The following is an 18488-nucleotide window of genomic DNA, read 5'->3' as shown; positions in this document are numbered from 1 at the left end:
TAGAGCCCATTCTCCGCAACAAGAGAAGCCACCGCAACGAGAAGCCAATGCATCGCAACAAAGAGTAGCCCCCGCTCACCGCAACTAGAGAAAGCCCGTGCGCAGCAGTGAAGACCCCATACAGCCATAAATAAATAAATGAAAAGATTCCTGTATTTATATTCCTAATTTTCTCTTCATCTGTGGCTACCTGCTTGCTGTCAACATTCATACTTTGGTTTTTTGTTGTTTTTCTTTTTGCGGTATGCGGGCCTCTCACTGTTGTGGCCTCTCCTGTTGCGGAGCACAGGCTCCGGACGCGCAGGCTCAGTGGCTGTGGCTCACGGGCCCAGCCGCTCCGTGGCACGTGGGATCTTCCCAGACTGGGGCACGAACCCGTGTCCCCTGCATCGGCAGGCAGACTCTCAACCACTGCGCCACCAGGGAAGCCCCATACTTTGTTTTTAAAGAAATCTGCCAGTATAATTCTATTAATTTCAATTTAATATTCCACAGATAGACATTACATTTTTTTCCTCTAAAAATAAGTGTCTTCTACTTTTTAATCCTTGAAAAGCCAGAAAAAAATCTTAAAAAAACAAAAGAAACTTTAATACTGAATCCCATGACACAGCACATTAAAAGAAGCCATAACAACTAAGTAGTTTATCCCAACGTTGCATAGGAATGTTTAATATTAAAGTAGTATTTCATCTGTGCAGTTTATCATTATTGTTACCTATTAAAATGTATTTGGAATGCAACAAGTGGGAATATTTTGTTGGCTTTAGAACTGTGACCAAATTTCCAGATGTTTATATATTACTTTATTTGTATAGTTTGACCTACTTCTGAGTACCAAAGATTACCATTTGCAGTGTTTACCATTTTATAGAAAGGACTTTCACACCTGCTATATCATTTGATCCTTTCAGTAACCACTGAAGTAGTACTTATTTATTTTCCCTTCCATAAAGGAATTAAGTGACTTGTCTAGGATATAAAATAACAAGCACAGATGAAGCTCTCAACCAGGTTTTTTTACCATCAGTAGAAGTTAGTGGTGATCAGTCATTCCCATAACAAATACTTTTTGAGTACCTGGTATGTGCCAGGGACTATTCTAGGTGCTAGGGACATAGCAGTGAACCAAGTGGTCAAAAATCCTTGCTCTCAAAAAAAAAAAAAAAAAAAAAAAACCTTGCTCTCTTGGAATTACATTTCCAGTGGTAGAGGTAGACAGTAGTCAAGTAAGATAACACCAGGTGGTGCTATGTGCTATGGAGAAATGTAAAACAAGGTGAGGAATAAAGAGTGCGGGTGGGTGGGTGGGCAGGGAAGACCTTTCTCGGTTGCTGACAGTTGAGTGGATGCCCCATTAAAACAAGGGAGCAAGCTGTGCAAAGATCAGTGTGAATAGTGTTCCAGGTGGAGCAGAGGGATAACAAGTTCAAAGACCTGGAGGAGGGGTGGTGTTTCAGTGTTTGAGGAGCCGAAACACCAGTGTGGTTGACACAGAGTCAGGGAAGGGAGGAGGCAATGAAATGAGGGTGGGAGAGAGACAGGAAACCTTAGGAGGTTCTGAGCAAGCAGTGATGTGCTCTGATTTGTTTTTAAAGTTGTAGTGGGGCAAAGAGGCTTTTGTAGAAGCCCAGGTAAGATGATGTGACTTGGACCAAAGGGAGTCAAAGTGGAGGGATGAAGAGTGGTCAGATTAAAGATCAATTTCAACGATGGAGTTGAAAGGACTAGCTGATAGACTGGATATGGGGTCTGAGAGAGAGTGAGGAACCAAAGGTGACTCCTAGGCTTCTGCCCCGACACTCAGGAGAGAGTTGCCGTTGCCACAGATGGGAAAACTTGGGGAGGAAAAATGGGTGGGAGAAGTTTTCTTAAACCACGGTTCAGTTTGATTGTTACCTCTAAATAAGGCTTACATTTTTAGGCTTCCCTGGTGGCACAGTGGTTAAGAATCCGCCTGCCAATGTAGGGGACACAGGTTCGAGCCCTGGTCTGGGAAGATCCTACATGCTGCGGAGCAACTAAGCCCGTGCATCACAACTACTGAGCCTGCGCTCTAAGAGCCCGCGAGCCACAACTACTGAAGCCCGCGCACCTAGAGTCTGCGCTCCGCAACAAGAGAAGCCACCACAATGAGAAGCCTGTGCACCGCAACTAGAGAAAGCCCATGCGAAGCAACGAAGACCCAATGCAGCCAAAAATAAAATAAATCTATAAAAAAAAAAGACTTACATTTTCATTATATTTGTTTCATTAACATTAGTAATTTAAAAATAAACACTGGGGCTTCCCTGGTGGTGCAGTGGTTGGGAGTCCGCCTGCTGATGCAGGGGACATGGGTTCGTGCCCCGGTCTGGGAGGATCCCACATGCCCCGGGGCGGCTGGGCCCGTGAGCCATGGCCGCTGAGCCTGCGCGTCCGGAGCCTGTGCTCCGCGACGGGAGAGGCCACAGTGGTGAGAGCCCCGCGTACCGCATAAAAAAAAAAAAAATAAAAAAAAATAAAAAAAAATAAACACTGTTACATGATTCTTATAGGAAGGTTTTGTTTTAAAGTAATTCCAGAAGCACTGACAGATCACATTAAGTACTGACGTTTTAAATGGATGTAAAGATACTTTAATATATCCCCAAGAGCGACATCTGGCCAATAAATGTCCCAGATTGTTTGACCAGTGATTCTCAGCTTGGGATCCTTTAAAAACTATAAAGAAAACATTCATTTACCCACAGCCTAACTTCCAAGTTTCTTGATTTTGGCTGAAGTTTTATTAATACTTTGTAGTAACACTGATTAGAAGTTGTCTTTGCTTAATAAAAATGTAAGTGAATCAATTATTTTTTTTTTTAGTATTTGCTTAATGGACACTTTTTAAATCATGGGTCACGTGGATACAGGGGCAGAGGCAGGAATTCTACGCCAAGTATGGCTTACACTGAGTCACTAGAATTTTTCACATCCTCAGATGCGGAATTGTTCAATCTTAAATCTTGTACATCAAAACATTCCCACATACCTTTGTGTGGCTCATAGTTGAGGGGACGAGACAAACTTGCTTTGAGATCAAACACTGGTTTTCTATGGGAGATTGGAGTCTGCACTGTCTCAGCTGTCAACTTGAACGGGGTAATAACTAAAACAACAAACAAGATCCAAGGGCTTAATTAGAAAAAAAGACCTGTTTAAGTATCGCTTTTCAATCTTAAAAATAGAATTCAATATGAACAGTCTGAAACAGATATAGGGTTAAAAAGGAGAAAATGGTTCTGATGAACCTAGGGGCAGGAAAGGAATAAAGATGCAGACGTAGAGAATGGACTTGAGGACACAGGGTGGGGGGGGAAGGAAAAAAAAAAGGAGAAAAGAATAACTGAGGAAAACCAACCCCTTAGCTGTTCCCCTGTTAGCAGCTCCCCAAAGTGTCTAAATATTGTGACATTTCCTAGGATCAGCTGGAGTTTAGAATCCTGTTTTAAGAATTAATCGGGTGAGGGACTTCCCTGGTGGTCCAGTGGGTAAGATGCCATGATCCCAATGCACGGGGCACAGGTTCAATCCCCGGTTGGGGAACTAGATCCCGTAGGCATGCCGCAACTAAGACCAAATAAATATGTTTTTAAAAAAAGAATTAGGGCTTCCCTGGTGGCGCAGTGGTTGAGAGTCTGCCTGCCAATGCAGGGGACACGGGTTCGTGCCCCGGTCTGGGAAGATCCCACATGCCACGGAGTGGCTGGGCCCGTGAGCCATGGCCGCTGAGCCTGCATGTCCGGAGCCTGTGCTCCGCGACGGGAGAGGCCACAACAGTGAGAGGCCCACGTACAGCAAAAAAAAAAAAAAAAAAAATTCATTGGGTGGGAGGGATAAATTAGGAGTTTGGGATTAACATATACACACTACTATACATAAAATAGATAACCAAAAAGAAGTACCTACTGTAGAGCACAGGGAACTATACTCAATATTTTGTAATAACCTATAAGGGATAGGAATCTGCAAAAGATTATATATACAGTTATATATACATATGTATATATATGTGTAATTGAATCACTTTGCTGTACACCTGAAACTGACACAACATTGTAAATCAAGTTTATTTCAGTTAAAAAAAAAATAAGCGGGTAAATTTTCAGGCTGCTTCCCTGATATTTACCCTTTTATTTATTTATTTTTTAATTTAGTTTTTCTTTTTTGGCCGAGCCATGCGGCATGCGGGATCTTATTTCCCCAACCAGGGATGAAACCTGCACCCCCTGCAGCAAAAGCGTGGAGTCCCAACCGCTGGACCACCAGGGAATTCCCTACCCTGTAAAAAAATTATATATTGTTAATAGTAACATTTTCATTAACACAAACAGATATAAAGCCTGCAAGGAACCTAATCACATAGAAATAAAAAGATCCATGGCTCTGGTTGTTACTAATGAAGGCTGTTACCGAAGAATATGAATTTTTGTAATATAAAGTTAAAAATATACCAGGATGGTATAATTCGGTAAGCCACATTTTTGCTACAGTTGGGCAGCATATATCTGGCACATTTTGTAATCCCTTCCCCTCACAGGTTGCATTCAGGCCATCGTCAAATGTTGGCACTTGCCCATATATGTGAACAAGCAACTAGGATCTAGGACCACCTAGTGAAACAACCCAGAAAAGCACAGAACTCCTGTGCTGAAGACATTCCACTGTGTTGCTATCAAGTGTTGGCAGGGAGGGGAACAATGGGACTGTCCCACACTGCTGATGAGAATATAAACCAGTACAATTAAACCAGTAATGTAAGGGTCTGTCTACCCTACTATCCAGCAGCCCCAGTCCTACTCTCGAGAAACTGTGTACATGGACAGGAGACATGTTCCAGAATGGTCATAGCTACACTATACAAAATAACAAAAGTTGGAAATACCCATGGGGTCCATGAGCAGTAAAATGGATAAGTTGAAATATATCCATACAATTGAAAAACACGGTGAAAATGAACTTTAGCTCATTTATTAATATGATTCTTGAAACAGTGAATAAAGCAAATCACAAGAAAAAAATTAGTTTGATTTCATTTATATTAAATTCATATTTGATAACCAGGGAAAGAAAACTGTGCCATTCCGACTGGGCACACCCCTGAGTTACTTAGAGGAGAAAGCTCAGGATATGGCAAACATTTAGTTCCTGCCTCATGTCCTTATCTGTGAGTATTTGTGAGTCCTTTCTCAGTATTAGGCAGGTGGCTGCTGCTCAGTGACCCCTGCTCCATGTAAAATGACACAGTCACATCTTAGGCAAGTCCACTCTTCATTTTCTAGCCCTGCTCTCTGCCCAAGCCCCTTTCTTCCCCTATTACAGGATGATTTAGAATGTTATGTGGAATGTTTCCTTGCTGATAGAGAAACGATTAAGGGTGGGTAGGAATGAGAGAGGTCATCTAGAGGAAGAATCATAAATTTTCTGATCCCACCTCTGTACTCTCTCTTGAAATTTAGTTGTCAGTCCCACTATTCAATCTTTAATTTAGGTGTCAAAGGCATGAAAAAATCCTCAGTCTCCACACTGATTATTACCAACAATAATACTCTCTTCTTGTTTAAACTCTTGCTGGATTGCTCTAGTCTCAGGGAATCTGGCAGTCCTTCCTGTGTAATCAAGGCTCTTGCCTGACATTCAGTAGGACTCTTGAGAGAATTTTGATATACTCAGTTCTAATACAGGCCTTAACCTGTTGGTGATACTCTTTTAAACCTTCACACTGCTATTGCAGTGTTCTTTTGAAAACCACTTGGTCTTTGTAGGTGATGATTAAGTAGACCGTGTGTAGAAGATTATCTATATGGCTTATTCTGGCTTATACAATCTACTAGTAGTCAATAGTGTGGCATTTATTCCATGAACTCTGGGTCCTGTTAGTTTCAGAGTCTGGCAGAACCATTCAGAGGCTGTAACGAATACTGTAATCCCCCTCCTAATCCCTGAGAAGGGGCTGAATGTTCTTCATTCAGGACAGGATGGAGTCCTCTGGCAGATGTGTCAGGTTTTTTTGTCTGTGTCTCTGGCACTTCCCTTGCCAGTATAAATGAAAACTATGCTAGACAAATTTTTGCTTTTGATTCTATAGATAATGGAGAGGCTTTAAAGAAACAGACAATCATACTAGGAAGCTACATGGTTTAAAGACAAACCAGAACTTTGGGGGGTGGGAGGGAGGTTGTTTTGTTTTGTTCTGTTTTTTTTTTTTTTTTACCAGCAGCAGATTCAGCCCTTGTGGTCTTTAACTTGTGTGTCTCGAGCACAGCCTGGCCTTTTGGGGTACTCCCAGATGTGGTCACATGTGCAGACTTTCTGGCTGGAGTCTTGGTCAGTGAACGCTTATGCTCATTATCTTTAGTAGCAGCTGAAAACCTAAATAGGACAGTGGAGTATAAGACATGAGTACTTGGGTCAAGCTTCTAAACAAAACCACCTACCCATCACCAAGCACTGAAAGGGCCTCAATAAATACTTGTTATACAAATGAACCTCTTTCACAGAATAGACATGTTCTTAAACAATGATGCTAGAGCAAATCATTTATCAACTTGTTATTTGTAAAATATGGTTTTATATTCTCTGCTCTCCCTGCCTTGGCCAAAGACAGTATAAGGCAGAGCTCAAAGGAGATGCCTATGTGCCTCAAGTTATAGTTTAGGAGGTATTTTAAAAAGCTCCCCTTCTTTCTCCTCCTCCTAGTGAGGGCAAGTCTGAGGGAACAGGAGATTGCTATTCCAAATGAGTGATGGGAGCATTTCTTCCATCTTCCTAGAAGAATGTCATTCATTTGAGTGGTACATAAGTCCTTCTCTACTCAGAGCAAGTTGCCATAAATGTTTTTCATTGATCCTCTGATGCAGAGTTTTTCTACATTTTAACATCTCTGAAATTAGAATGTGTTTTACAATTGGTAACACATCAAAGTTAGTCGGCAGTGCTTTTTCTTAGTGGTTCATAGAATAATGGTGAGTCTTCAGTGGATGGTATCTTAGATTCAATGAAAATCCAGTAATGACAGACATAAACACACATAGGGTTGTTGGTGGTGGGTTAACAGAAGGGAACTTCTGGACTTACAACTAAAGATTTGATGGTGATCCTGAATCAACATCTAAAATTATTACTCAAGACTCTCTACAACAGAGTTAAGAAAATTAGATGCGGTAGGAAAAGTGCTACTAATTCCAGGCTGTTCTGTACCCTGCATGAAGCAAGGACTAGCCCCTGACCATGGTGTTCTTAACTATTAATAAATACAATCAGAACTGCCAAGTATAGGTACCTCATATTCCAGGCTAACTCAATAAGAATTCGAAATTCAAGGGCATTTTTCAGTTTTTAAAAACTATGTCAGATAATTGCACGTGTTGGGGAAGTGTTACCATGCACCAGTTCTGTTAGATGCCGCAAACGCCCTTAAAAAAGGAGAGAATCAAATTTCGGTATTAAGAGAAAGGAGCCTGAAGATCTTCATCTGTGGGGACAGTCACAGTTGAGGGCTCACCTGATGTCAGGAAAGGCACAAGCAAAGAAAACAGGGATCAATGAGCATGAGATGGCTATGCTACTGCAGTACCCAGTAGGTTACAATGTTCATAGTTTAGGATGAGTCAATTCTTTAGCTCACTACATTGGGAGATTAGGAATTTAGCTTCAACTTTAGATTTATGTCAACGGAAAAATTTCTATGTACACATCTTTGCAGACATACATTAAATTAATAAGGTAAAATATCCATATAGATCTTATTTTCTATCTTTACTTATGAATCAAATGTGAGCTTAGGGGGACTTCCCTGGTGGCACAGTGGTTAAGAATCCGCCTGCCAATGCAGGGGACACGGGTTTGAGCCCTGGTCCGGGAAGATCCCACATGCCACAGAGCAACTAAGCCCGTGCGCCACAGCTACTAAGGCTGTGCAATGGGGCCCACGAGCCACAACTGTTGAGCCTGTGTGCCACAACTACGGAAGCCCATGCACCTAAAGCCTGTGCTCCGCAACAATAGAAGCCACTGCAACGAGAAGCCTGCGCACCACAAGGAAGAGTAGCCCCCGCTTGCCGCAACTAGAGAAAGCCCGGGGGCAGCAATGAAGACCCAATGCAGCCAAAAAATAAATAAATTAAAAAACCAACACAAAACGAATAAAAAGGTAGTGTTTTAAAAAAAAAAAACACGCGAGCTTAGGGAAGGTGGACAAAACAAGAAAACACAAATTTAAGGGAAAAAAAGTAACATAAATAAAACCAGTTTGCTGATCTTTCTCTCTATTCCGATCCTTTCTCCTTTTTCATCAACACTAAAATATTTGTTGTAGTCCACCTGAAATGTATTAGAAGCAGTAAAGCTTTGAGCTCTCGCCCTTGGTTCCATTTTGGAGCTCTTCTTTACCTGACGTTCATCTTAGCTGCTGAGAGCACGGAGCGCTTGGCCAGCCCCTTCACACACGAGGTGCTACGGCCTGCGTGAGGCCGGCCTTGTGAGCCCCGTTGGCTGGCGGGGGTACGAGCCACAGAGAGTCTTTCTCGGGGAGGAACTGGAGTTGCCACCACTCCCTTAGTGCCGGGCTGCTTCTGAAGAAAGGGAAACACACCACATTAAAGCTGGCCTCTGAGACAGTATTGTCTGGGCAAAGTGCAAGAGAGTGCCCCCATTTATCCCGTTTCATCGCCACTTTTAACCCTGTCATCCTTCCTTCCCCACTACCTCACCCTACCCTACCTGCCTGGCAGGCTGAGCAGTTCCCTGCACCTGTGTTGCTATGGTGACTCTGATTTAAGAGAAACTTCTGGTTGTGCTGAGTAACGTGTTACAGAAAGCCTTTCCCAGCTACCATGTCCCCAGGTATTTTCTAACTAGAGAAAGCAGGTGGCTAAACAGTCCCCCATGGCCAGAAAGGGAGGATAAATCGGTTCTCTTGGAAAGATGGTTCCTTTGAGAGCATGATATGCAGTTTATTAAATACAAACTCAAAGAGAAACCTACTATGTAAAAAGCTTATGGAATCTACAAATAATTCCTCCCCTACCCACCCCTGGCTCTCCAATAGCTTTTTAAAGTTCTTTTTAAAAAACCTAAAGAAAAGAAAGAAGGGAGGAAGGGAAATGCTCTCTTTGAAATGGCAGGGAAGGGTTCCACTTATGTTATCTTTTTCTAGATACTGTCAAAGCACAAAGAATGATTGAATGTTTTACTATCATTAGTCTAAGCTCTGTTGCAAGCAGAAGAAATCTAACTTCACTGACAGCAGAGATAGGACTATTAAAATTGACAATGTAAAGCCAAAAGACATAAAAATTCTGATTCTATCCTATGAAATAATACAAGAAACTAGAGAATTATGTTAACTTCTCATTTCAACATACGAGCAGAAGAGAGTCTCATGTTGTGAGACAAATTTAAAACCAAAGTATTTGGTAAATACATATCTTTACTATAAGCTGAAAACTCAGGTTAGATGTATTAAGTATGCTGTTATATTTAACCACACCTTTTATGCCTTCTTCTGTCTTTCCCCTAAAATTCCCACTTTCCAGTATACCTGGTGATAGAATCACCAACTCTATACCTTTGCTTGAGCAACTTATGTTTAAATGATTCTACTCGCACTGAATACCAATCTTTCTGACTTTTCAGGTAGAATATTATGCCGCAGACTCTAGTAGTACAAATTTATTTTGTTTGCAGTGTATCTAATCAATTCCTTCCTTTCTTTTAGCAAAAAAAATCCTGTTTTAACAAAGCAAAGAGCTCAATCATACCATACATAAAAATTAAAATGTGGGTTAAGGAGTAACATAGGGAAAAATAATAAAAGCAGTAAAAATAAATATAAGAGCATATTTTTATGATCTTGGGACAGGGAGAGCAAGACAAAACCCTCAGTTTTAGAAGGAAAAGCTGGATAGTTGGATAAAACAATAAAACCTTCCACAAGGTAAGACACTGTTAAGACAAACTGTGGGAAAGTATTTAGAACATATAATACATAATATATGTCATTAATATAGATCAGTGGCTCATAAATCAGCAAAAATTAACAAAAAGCAAATTCACAGCAAAATCATCAATGAACACATATAAATATTTGTAACATAAACATGTAACATGTAATGATCAGAGAAATGCAAATTCAATTGGGATTTTGTCATATACTGTCAAAGATCAAAAAATTTGATCATTCCTACTGTTAGCAAAGTAAACAGGCAACTCAGGGCACAAGGTTTCAGATCATTGCAGAGGGGAGCCATTTGGCAACTAACTCAATCAGGTTTCCATCCTGTAATCATGAAAGGAGAGATTGGTCACAGCCAGAATGATTCTCTCTAGATCTCTGCTCATTTCTTATTGTCCATCACTCTCCAAATGACCAATCCCCAAACAAGTCAACCGTCAAGAAATCCATATTAGCTATGGTGAAGTCACTGTAATTGTTTTTTATTCTCTAGTCTCCAAACAGATCATACCAAATAACCCATTTGATTAGCCAATTCCTTAAACAGTGGCGCTGGGGTGGGATTTTAGAACTCATTCAGATGGGGCTATCAACTAAAAAACAACATAAGCTACTCATTTATTCAACACATCTTCAAGGCTACAATCAAGTTTGTGGTTGAAGCAGTTGTTCTGCCCTTAACTTTTACCTGGAAATTAATTCATCCATATTATGTAGTACAGAAAGCTTGACTTTCAATCAAGTACTTAAGTAGGCTCAGCTTCATGGTAAGGAGAACGAGTGGCCCTCCTTACAGGCATATTTGCAGCTAGCTCATGCCTATGCAGAAAAAGAAGCTGTCTACTTTCTGTAAAGCATCAGCAGGACACCCTCCCCCGCTCCTCCGGGATGGGCCTCTTGTCCCAATACTCAGCTGTGAATGTTGTGATACTTAGCCCTTGCTAATAGTTAAGAGTCTTCTTATGGACATACTGAATAGCTCTTCCCTGGATTGTCCACCCATGTTGTTAGATCACTATGAAGGAATGGAGATGTTTAATGCCAAGACTGTTCGCTAGAAGGTTGTTAACAGTGTCTTCAACTGTGGTAACAGTGGTTTTATAAATGTTCAAATGAACATTTATTATCCAAGAGTAAGCTTCTAAGAACCGTATGTTTTTTGTTTTTAATTATTTAGAACTTATTACCCAGTGCATTTCTGCATTGGCACTGATATCAGAAAACTCAAAACTCAACTGAGTGACTGATATATTAGTCACTGTACCTGTTAACAGTGCTCATTTTCTGCCCCTTTTAAACCAGATTTATACTGTTTTGTGTTGTGTGTAATACCACAAACTGCCTCAAATTCTTTGAGAAATAGGCAGGTTATTATGTATTATTAAATTCAAAAATGTTTCCCATCCATCTTTGTGGCACCCCTTTAACACCAGATACCATGTAAGACAGGAACATCAACTTCCTAGGATGTTATTTACTCACTACTATGCTGCTAACTCAGCCTCAGGGTTGACTTTACCTTCTCTTACTCGAAGCTGCTTGAGTCCAGCAGGACCTGGCCTGAAGGCCCCCCACCCAGGGAGCTCAGTTATAACAGGAAGCCTTTAAATTAGCAACTGCTAGTCACTCATTTTCCCTTTAGGTCAGAGACAGGGAGAGATGGCTTCAGCCATATATCAGTCCTTCCCCAACAAAAGTGATAGGCACAGTGTCTGAATGTGGAAAACAGAACAACTTATTGCTACTTTGGAGTTCTTCCTTTTTTTTTCCTTTTTTTACTGTTTACTTTAAAAAAATTTTTTTACAAATTTTTAAAAAATGTTTTATTTTTTTAACTTTATTTTTTACAGAATTGTTTTTCATAGTGAAGATTCACTGCTTTATCTGGAGGGTTTTGAAAATTCTCAAAAACAAATTTAAAATAATAAAAATACATTAGACTCAAATCCATTCCACTAGTAGAATAATAGCTAATTGTATTAACCATTGTATATACACAGTATCAACATTAAAAACAAACAGCTTAGTGGCATTAAGAACATAATTTTATCAGCATACCTTCAGTTCATTAAATGAATTGTGTTCTTCAAAATGTTTCTTTTTTCTCTCAACATATTGATCAATGGACTCCATTTCCTTAAAACGAGCCTCATGAAGCTTCTTAAAATCTAGAATATTTCCCCAAATATGACAATTAACAACAAGACAAAATCCATTTATTCACCTTCCCTATGTTTTTCTGTTAGCACTTATTCTTGTCTTGGCATCCCTGACATTCAACTTCAGCATCATCTTTGCTAAAATTTTAATTTCAAAACATTTAGGTTTTAAAAATCAGGGGCAAAGCATATTCACCTTATAAACTACGAACACTGACCATCTCTCCGTTGTCCATTTCACTGCTGACTAACATCTTCGTTTAGTCCAGAGGATAAGAAAAGACTAACAGATTTGTCCTCTCCCCTCACCAATTAATTAATAGCCTTTACTTAATCATAAATTTGACATTTAATAATGCTAAGAAAGCTCTATGCAAAGGATTGGCAAACTTTCTGTAAACGGGCAGACAGTAAATATTTTAGGCTTGGCGGTCACATACACTGTGGTCTCTGTCTCATATTCTTTCTTATATACAACCTTTTACAAATGTAAAAGGGCTATAAGAAACCATTCTTAGCTCAAGGGCTATAAGACAGGCCAAGATGGGCAATAGTTTGCTGACTCCTGCTCTGTACTATTCTAACTAATTATATTCTTATTAAGTATAATTGTTAGAATTTCTCAAATATGCTAAGCAGCATTTTAAGTACTCTAAATATATAGCACAGTCAACATTCTATGTGCCAGGCAATAGAGAAAGAGAATTACATGTCCAGAAATGGAGTCCCTTAGACTTATTACTAAAAATAATGTTTTTACAAGGTAGACATTGTGCCAAGTATTTGATACACATTAATTCTCAGATATTTCATGAATACTTGCTACAGCCTAGCTGCCTTGCTAGGTAATCAGAAGTGGAAAACTGTCTTAATTAATCCATATATTAACCTGATGAAATAGGTAGTTTAATTATTCCCACTTTAAACTGAGGACGTGGGTTTACTGGGGATAAATAAGTTTCCCAAGGTCTCACAGGCAGAAAATGGGGGAACGAGGGCGCAAACCCCAATGCCAGTGTCTGAGCCTTCGGCTGTCACAGTGCACTGCCTCGCCAGCGTCAGCCTGAAGGGGGCCAACCACCATTTTATGTTTCTTTGTGTGCAAAACTTACTTGGAGTAGTGCTTGCAGTTCTTTTATTTTTTCTGGGTTTGGAAAACCCATCTGTGTAGAGAGACTTCTTTCTTTCTGAAGGTATCTTTGGACCTTCATTACCTGAATCCAAGGATACAGAACTAATGAAAGATTTCCAAAAATTATTCCCATTAAGAAATGTAAGTTAACGTGGAGCATATTCATGTGATAGGCCTCTGCCAAGGTACGGGAGAGACGGCACAAGGAGCACAAAGCATTAGTTACAGCATCACCACAATTTTAGCTCATATTTCAAGTAGACAGAAATTTTATGCTTCTTGTATAGATGTTTTTAAATTTCTGTATGTTTATAAAACTCTTTTCCAGAACTTTTGCTATGAACATGTCTAGTTGTTTTAACAAGGATGATAAAAGTCACACAATCCCACCAGCCTAAGAAACACTATTATCATTTTGGCTATTATTATATTTTCTCAGGTCCTTTGCTTCTATACTTGTTTTGCTTTTGTTCTTTAAATCCAGTGAAAGCCATCATGTATATAAGGGTTGCTATTTCCCCCTACTTATCTCCCACATTCTAGTATCTTTTTCAGCTTAAGGCAATCTACTAAAAACTGTGCAAGTGGGTTTTCAAGAAATGCTACTTATAAAGTCACTCATCCTTAAGGTTTCCCAATGCATCCATAAAACAAGGCAAAAGAATGACTGGATAGAGCAGAGGGGTTATAGGGCTTTTGCTTGGACCTTGGCCATGAAATAGGATATTTAAGGAGTCACAGTCATTCCTCACAAGATACTTATTACAAATGGAAATATAATAACTATTACAAAGGAGCAACCTAGCAGACACCACCATAACCAGGTGATGCAAGTTGACAAGACTAGTCATAGGACAAACCAACATCTGAGTCCTCTGGGGTGCTGAATGAGGAGGACACAGCCCTAGTTTGCGGGATTCCTGCCAATAGTGCATGATCTGAATCTAACCATCAGCAACATTAGACAAACCAAGTCAGAGGACCCAAGAAACTGTATTTAAAAAAGGTCAATGCGCTAGAAGACAAAGGCAGGCTGCGGAACTGTTCCAGATTAAAGTAGCTTAAAGAGACATGGCAGGACTTCCCTGGTGGTGCAGTGGTTAAGAATCTGCCTGACAATGCAGGAGACACGGGTTCAAGCCCTGGTCAGGGAAGATCCCACATGCCGCAGAGCAACTAAGCCCATGTGCCACAACTACTGAGCCTGCGCTCTAGAGCCCGTGAGCCACAACTACTGAGCCCATGTGCCACAGCTACTGAAGCCCATGCGCCTAGAGCCTGTGCTCAACGAGAAGCAACCACAATGAGAAGCCTGTGCACGGCAACAAAGAGTAGCCCGTGCTCGCCGCAACTAGAGAAAGCCCGTGTGCAGCAACGAAGACCCCACGCAGCCCAAAATTAAAAAATGTATAAATAAATAAATTTATTCAAAAAAAAGAGAGACATGGCAATGAAATGCAAAGGACGAGTCGAGATTTGCCTTTGTTTTAAGGGACATTGCTGGGATGAAATCTAGATAAGGTCTGTCTACAGGTTAGTTAGCAGGTCTCACACTTTCTAGCCTCAGGATCCCTTTGTACTCTCAAAAGTTACTGAGGACCCCAAAGAATTTTTGTTCATGTACATTATATCAATATGTGCCATATTAGATATTAAAACTTAAGACATTAAAAAATAATTGATTCACTAAAAATATACCCACTATACGTTAACATAAATAATTTATGAAAAATGGCTAAAATTTCTAAATCAAAATAGTGAGTAGAGCGTTTTTTGTTTTTGTTTTACAATTTCTTTAACATCTGACAATAAAAGGCAGCTGGATTCTCTTTTCTTCTGTATACATATGTTGTGATATATTGTTTTGATTGAATATATGAAAACGAATTTTGTCATATACAGCTATGTGGTTGAAAGTGAAGGGTATTTTAATAGCCTTTTCAGATAATTGTGGATATTCTTCTTTGATACTATACCAAACCTTGACAAGTGGTTGTTTCTCAGAGGTTAGTTGTAATGCGGAATAAGAAGAAGCCCTATCAGTGAACTTTCTGCTCTCTGTACATTTGTGAGAAAAAGTCCTGATGTTTTAAGAAACACAAATATTTAGGGGTAAAGGGGAACATAACTGAAACACTCTCAAACAGTTCAGGAAAAAAATGTATATAACACATATACGTACGTAGATATGTATATAAATATAAATAGAGAGGAGGATAAAGCAAATACGTCAAAATATTAACATTTGAGAAATCTAGGTGAACGATATATAGGAGCTCTTGGTACTATTCTTACAACTTTAAGTCTGGAATTATGTCAAAGTTTAAAAAATTCCTCTCACCAGCAACTGCATGATCAGATTTTTCTCCTTCAAACTGCCTGTGTGCTTCATTGGGCAAACCTGACTTAAAGGGTCCACCCTCATTTTTCCCATGCCTTCAAAACTGGGTCCTAGAAGTAAGTCTTCTTGACAACAAGATTGGTGGAATAATAGATATTTTAAATTCCACCCCCACTTCTGACCCTGTCTTATTTCTTTACATTCCCCTTGTCTCAGGATTTCAAAATGGGTTTATGAGGCATATGCATCAAAATTACCTGGGGTACTTATTAAATCTGCAGAATTCCAGGCTCACGTCAGACCTACAAATCAGAACATCTACCTTCTTTAACTTTCTAGATTTAGTAAGACATTCAAAATTCTGGGGTAACTGGGAGGGCTCAGCATTAGAAATTCTGCATTTAACTGCTTGGTGGACGAGTGGATCATCTTCTCTCCCAATCCCCTCAGGCAAGCCTCAGGTCCCAGATAGATGTGCTGGGGGAAATGAACACTGAAACACTGTTGCAACTGGCAGTCTTCCCGAGGGATGAAATCAGAAAGCACCAAGTCCTGTTAGGCATAGGGGAACTGAAGTTTTCTGGCCTTATTGAAACAAATTTTTAGTTGAGAAAGTTTAGGGAAGAGGTTTTTAGGAGGTTAGAGACTAAGTAAAATATACATTTATCATAATAAAATGGCCACCCCCCTGGGAAGGTAGACTCTGCAGATCCTTTTTTTTTGCGGTACGCAGGCCTCTCACTGTTGTGGCCTCTCCTGTTGCGGAGCACAGGCTCCAGGGCCATGGCTCACCGGCCTAGCCGCTCTGCGGCATGTGGGATCTTCCCAGACTGGGGCATGAACCCGTGTCCCCTGCATCGGCAGGCGGACTCTCAACCACTGCGCCACCAGGGAAGCCTGCAGATCCTTTTTAACTGTCCTACTTGAAGGGGCTAACAGGTCTTTGTACCTGTCTCTGGAGCCGGCCAGAAGGAGCTAATTGGCAGAATGAGCCAGGCTCTCTCCTCATCCTGCCTTAAGATCAACTGCCTTAAACTTTCCAGATACCACTCATATTCTGCTTTCTACACGGTTATTAAAGGTGACCTGATGGGGCTTCCCTGGTGGCGCAGTGGTTGAGAGTCCGCCTGCCGATGCAGGGGACACGGGTTCGTGCCCCGGTCCGGGAAGATCTCACATGTCGCGGAGTGTCTGGGCCCGTGAGCCGTGGCCGCTGAGCCTGCGGGTCCAGAGCCTGTGCTCCGCAACGGGAGAGGCCACAACAGTGAGAGGCCCACATACCGCAAAAAAAAAAAAAAAAAGGTGACCTGATGGCCTACTGTATTTGGTTCTAACTTTTGCTTTCATTGCTGAACCCTTAGAAGTTCTACATAATGGTGTTACGGGTTGAACTATTTCCCCAAAAGAGATATGATGAATGAAGTCTTAACCTCTAATAATTGTGATCTCACCTTATTTGGAAAGGGTCTTTGTAGACATAATCAACTTAAACCAAGGTCATTAGGATGGACCTAATCCAATATAACTGGTGTCCTTTTAAGAAAACGATGTAAAGAAAAAGACACACAGGAACTTCCCTGGTGGTCCAGTGGTTAAGAATCCGCCTTCTAATGCAGGGGACTCGGGTTTGATCCCTGCTCAGGGAACTAAGTTCCCATATGCCATGGGGCAACTAAGCCTGAGTGCTGCAACTACTGAGCCCATGAGCTCTAGAGCACGCATACCACAACTAGAGAGCCCGTGTGCCACAACTAGAGAGCCCACGTGCCACAACTAGAGAGAAGCCCACGCACTGCAACAAAGATCCCACGTGCCCCAACTAAGACTGGACACAGCCAAATAAATAAATAAATAGGGACTTCCCTGGTGGTGAAGTGGTTAAGAATCTACCTGCCAATGCAGGGGACACGGGTTCGAGCCCTGGTCTGGGAAGATTCCACATGCTGCAGAGCAACTAAGCCTGTGCACCACAACTACTGAGCCTCCGCTCTAGAACCCACGAGCCACAACTACTGAGCCCACATGCCAGAACAACTGAGGCCCATGGGCCTAGAGCCATGCTCCACAGCAAGAGAAGCCACTGTAATGAGAAGCACGCACACCCCAAGGAAGAGTAGCCCCCGCTCGCCGCAACAAAGACCCAACGCAGCCATAAATAAATGAATGAATGAATGAATATTAAAAAAAAAAGAAAGAAAGAAAAAGACACACAGAGAGACTGCCACATGATGAGGAGGCAGAGATTTAGCTGCAAGCCCAGGTCTACAGCCACCACCGAAGGTACAAAGGGGCCAGGAAAGATTCTCCCCAGAATCTTGGAGGAAGATGGCCCTACTGACACCCTGATTTTAGACTCCAGCCTCCAGAACTGTGAGAGAATAAATTTGTGTTTTTTGGTTTTTTTTTTTTGGCCGCACCGCGCGGCTTTCAGGATTTTAGTTCCCTGACCAGGTACTGAACTCGTGTCCCAGCAGTGAAAGCGCCAAGTCCTAACCACTGGACTGCCAGGGAATTCCCAAATTTCTGTTGTTTTAAGTTGCCCAGTTTATGGCACTTTGCTATGGCAGTCCTAGGAAATTAATGCACATGGTTACCCTAGCAATTTTGGATTTTTAAAAAGTTACTTGGCATACCATTTATTCCACTTTTTCCTGAGGGCACTGCATTCTCATCTTGACTCTTGTTTGGTAGAGAAGGAGCTTCTACAATAGTTCTGAGAGCCTGGTTTTCATGCTTTTCTTGATTCTGGAATTCAGTAGGATCACATACTTTTATCTCTGAATGATCCTGCTACAGATTTTAAAAGAAAATAAATGATTTCAATAACAAATAAGAAGGAATCACACTTGAAAATTGCTAAGAGTAGATCTGAAAAGT

General features: G+C 40.9%; 2 protein-coding genes across 8 annotated transcripts in view; one reads left to right on the top strand and one right to left on the bottom strand.

Annotated features, from left to right (window-relative positions):
* The window catches only part of LOC132420535 (complex I intermediate-associated protein 30, mitochondrial), a 65366-nt gene that overhangs the window by 19702 nt on the left and 27176 nt on the right, over positions 1–18488 (top strand). The window contains exon 7 of one of the 2 annotated variants that reach the window (XM_060005031.1): positions 1925–1990. The exons of the other annotated variant lie outside the window; for it this stretch is intronic. The gene's annotated coding sequence lies outside the window, so the exon portion shown is untranslated. Of the gene's footprint in view, positions 1–1924; positions 1991–18488 lie in introns of those variants that run through there. 2 annotated transcript variants of the gene reach the window in all.
* The window catches only part of NUSAP1 (nucleolar and spindle associated protein 1), a 34569-nt gene that overhangs the window by 3927 nt on the left and 12154 nt on the right, over positions 1–18488 (bottom strand). Inside the window, exons 4-9 of one of the 6 annotated variants that reach the window (XM_060005023.1) lie at positions 18257–18401; positions 13251–13352; positions 12038–12147; positions 8416–8597; positions 6239–6396; positions 3017–3133 (exon numbers count right to left, since the gene is read on the bottom strand). In XM_060005023.1, coding sequence (XP_059861006.1) covers positions 3017–3133; positions 6239–6396; positions 8416–8597; positions 12038–12147; positions 13251–13352; positions 18257–18401 — 814 coding nt within the window. The remainder of the gene's footprint in view (positions 1–3016; positions 3134–6238; positions 6397–8415; positions 8598–12037; positions 12148–13250; positions 13353–18256; positions 18402–18488) is intronic. The other 5 variants (XM_060005024.1, XM_060005025.1, XM_060005027.1 and 2 more) reach the window with 5 other exon arrangements.

The sequence above is a fragment of the Delphinus delphis genome, chromosome 2 (assembly GCF_949987515.2).
Source record: "Delphinus delphis chromosome 2, mDelDel1.2, whole genome shotgun sequence".
Lineage (NCBI taxonomy): Eukaryota > Metazoa > Chordata > Mammalia > Artiodactyla > Delphinidae > Delphinus > Delphinus delphis.
This window is presented reverse-complemented; position numbering and strand designations above follow the sequence as displayed.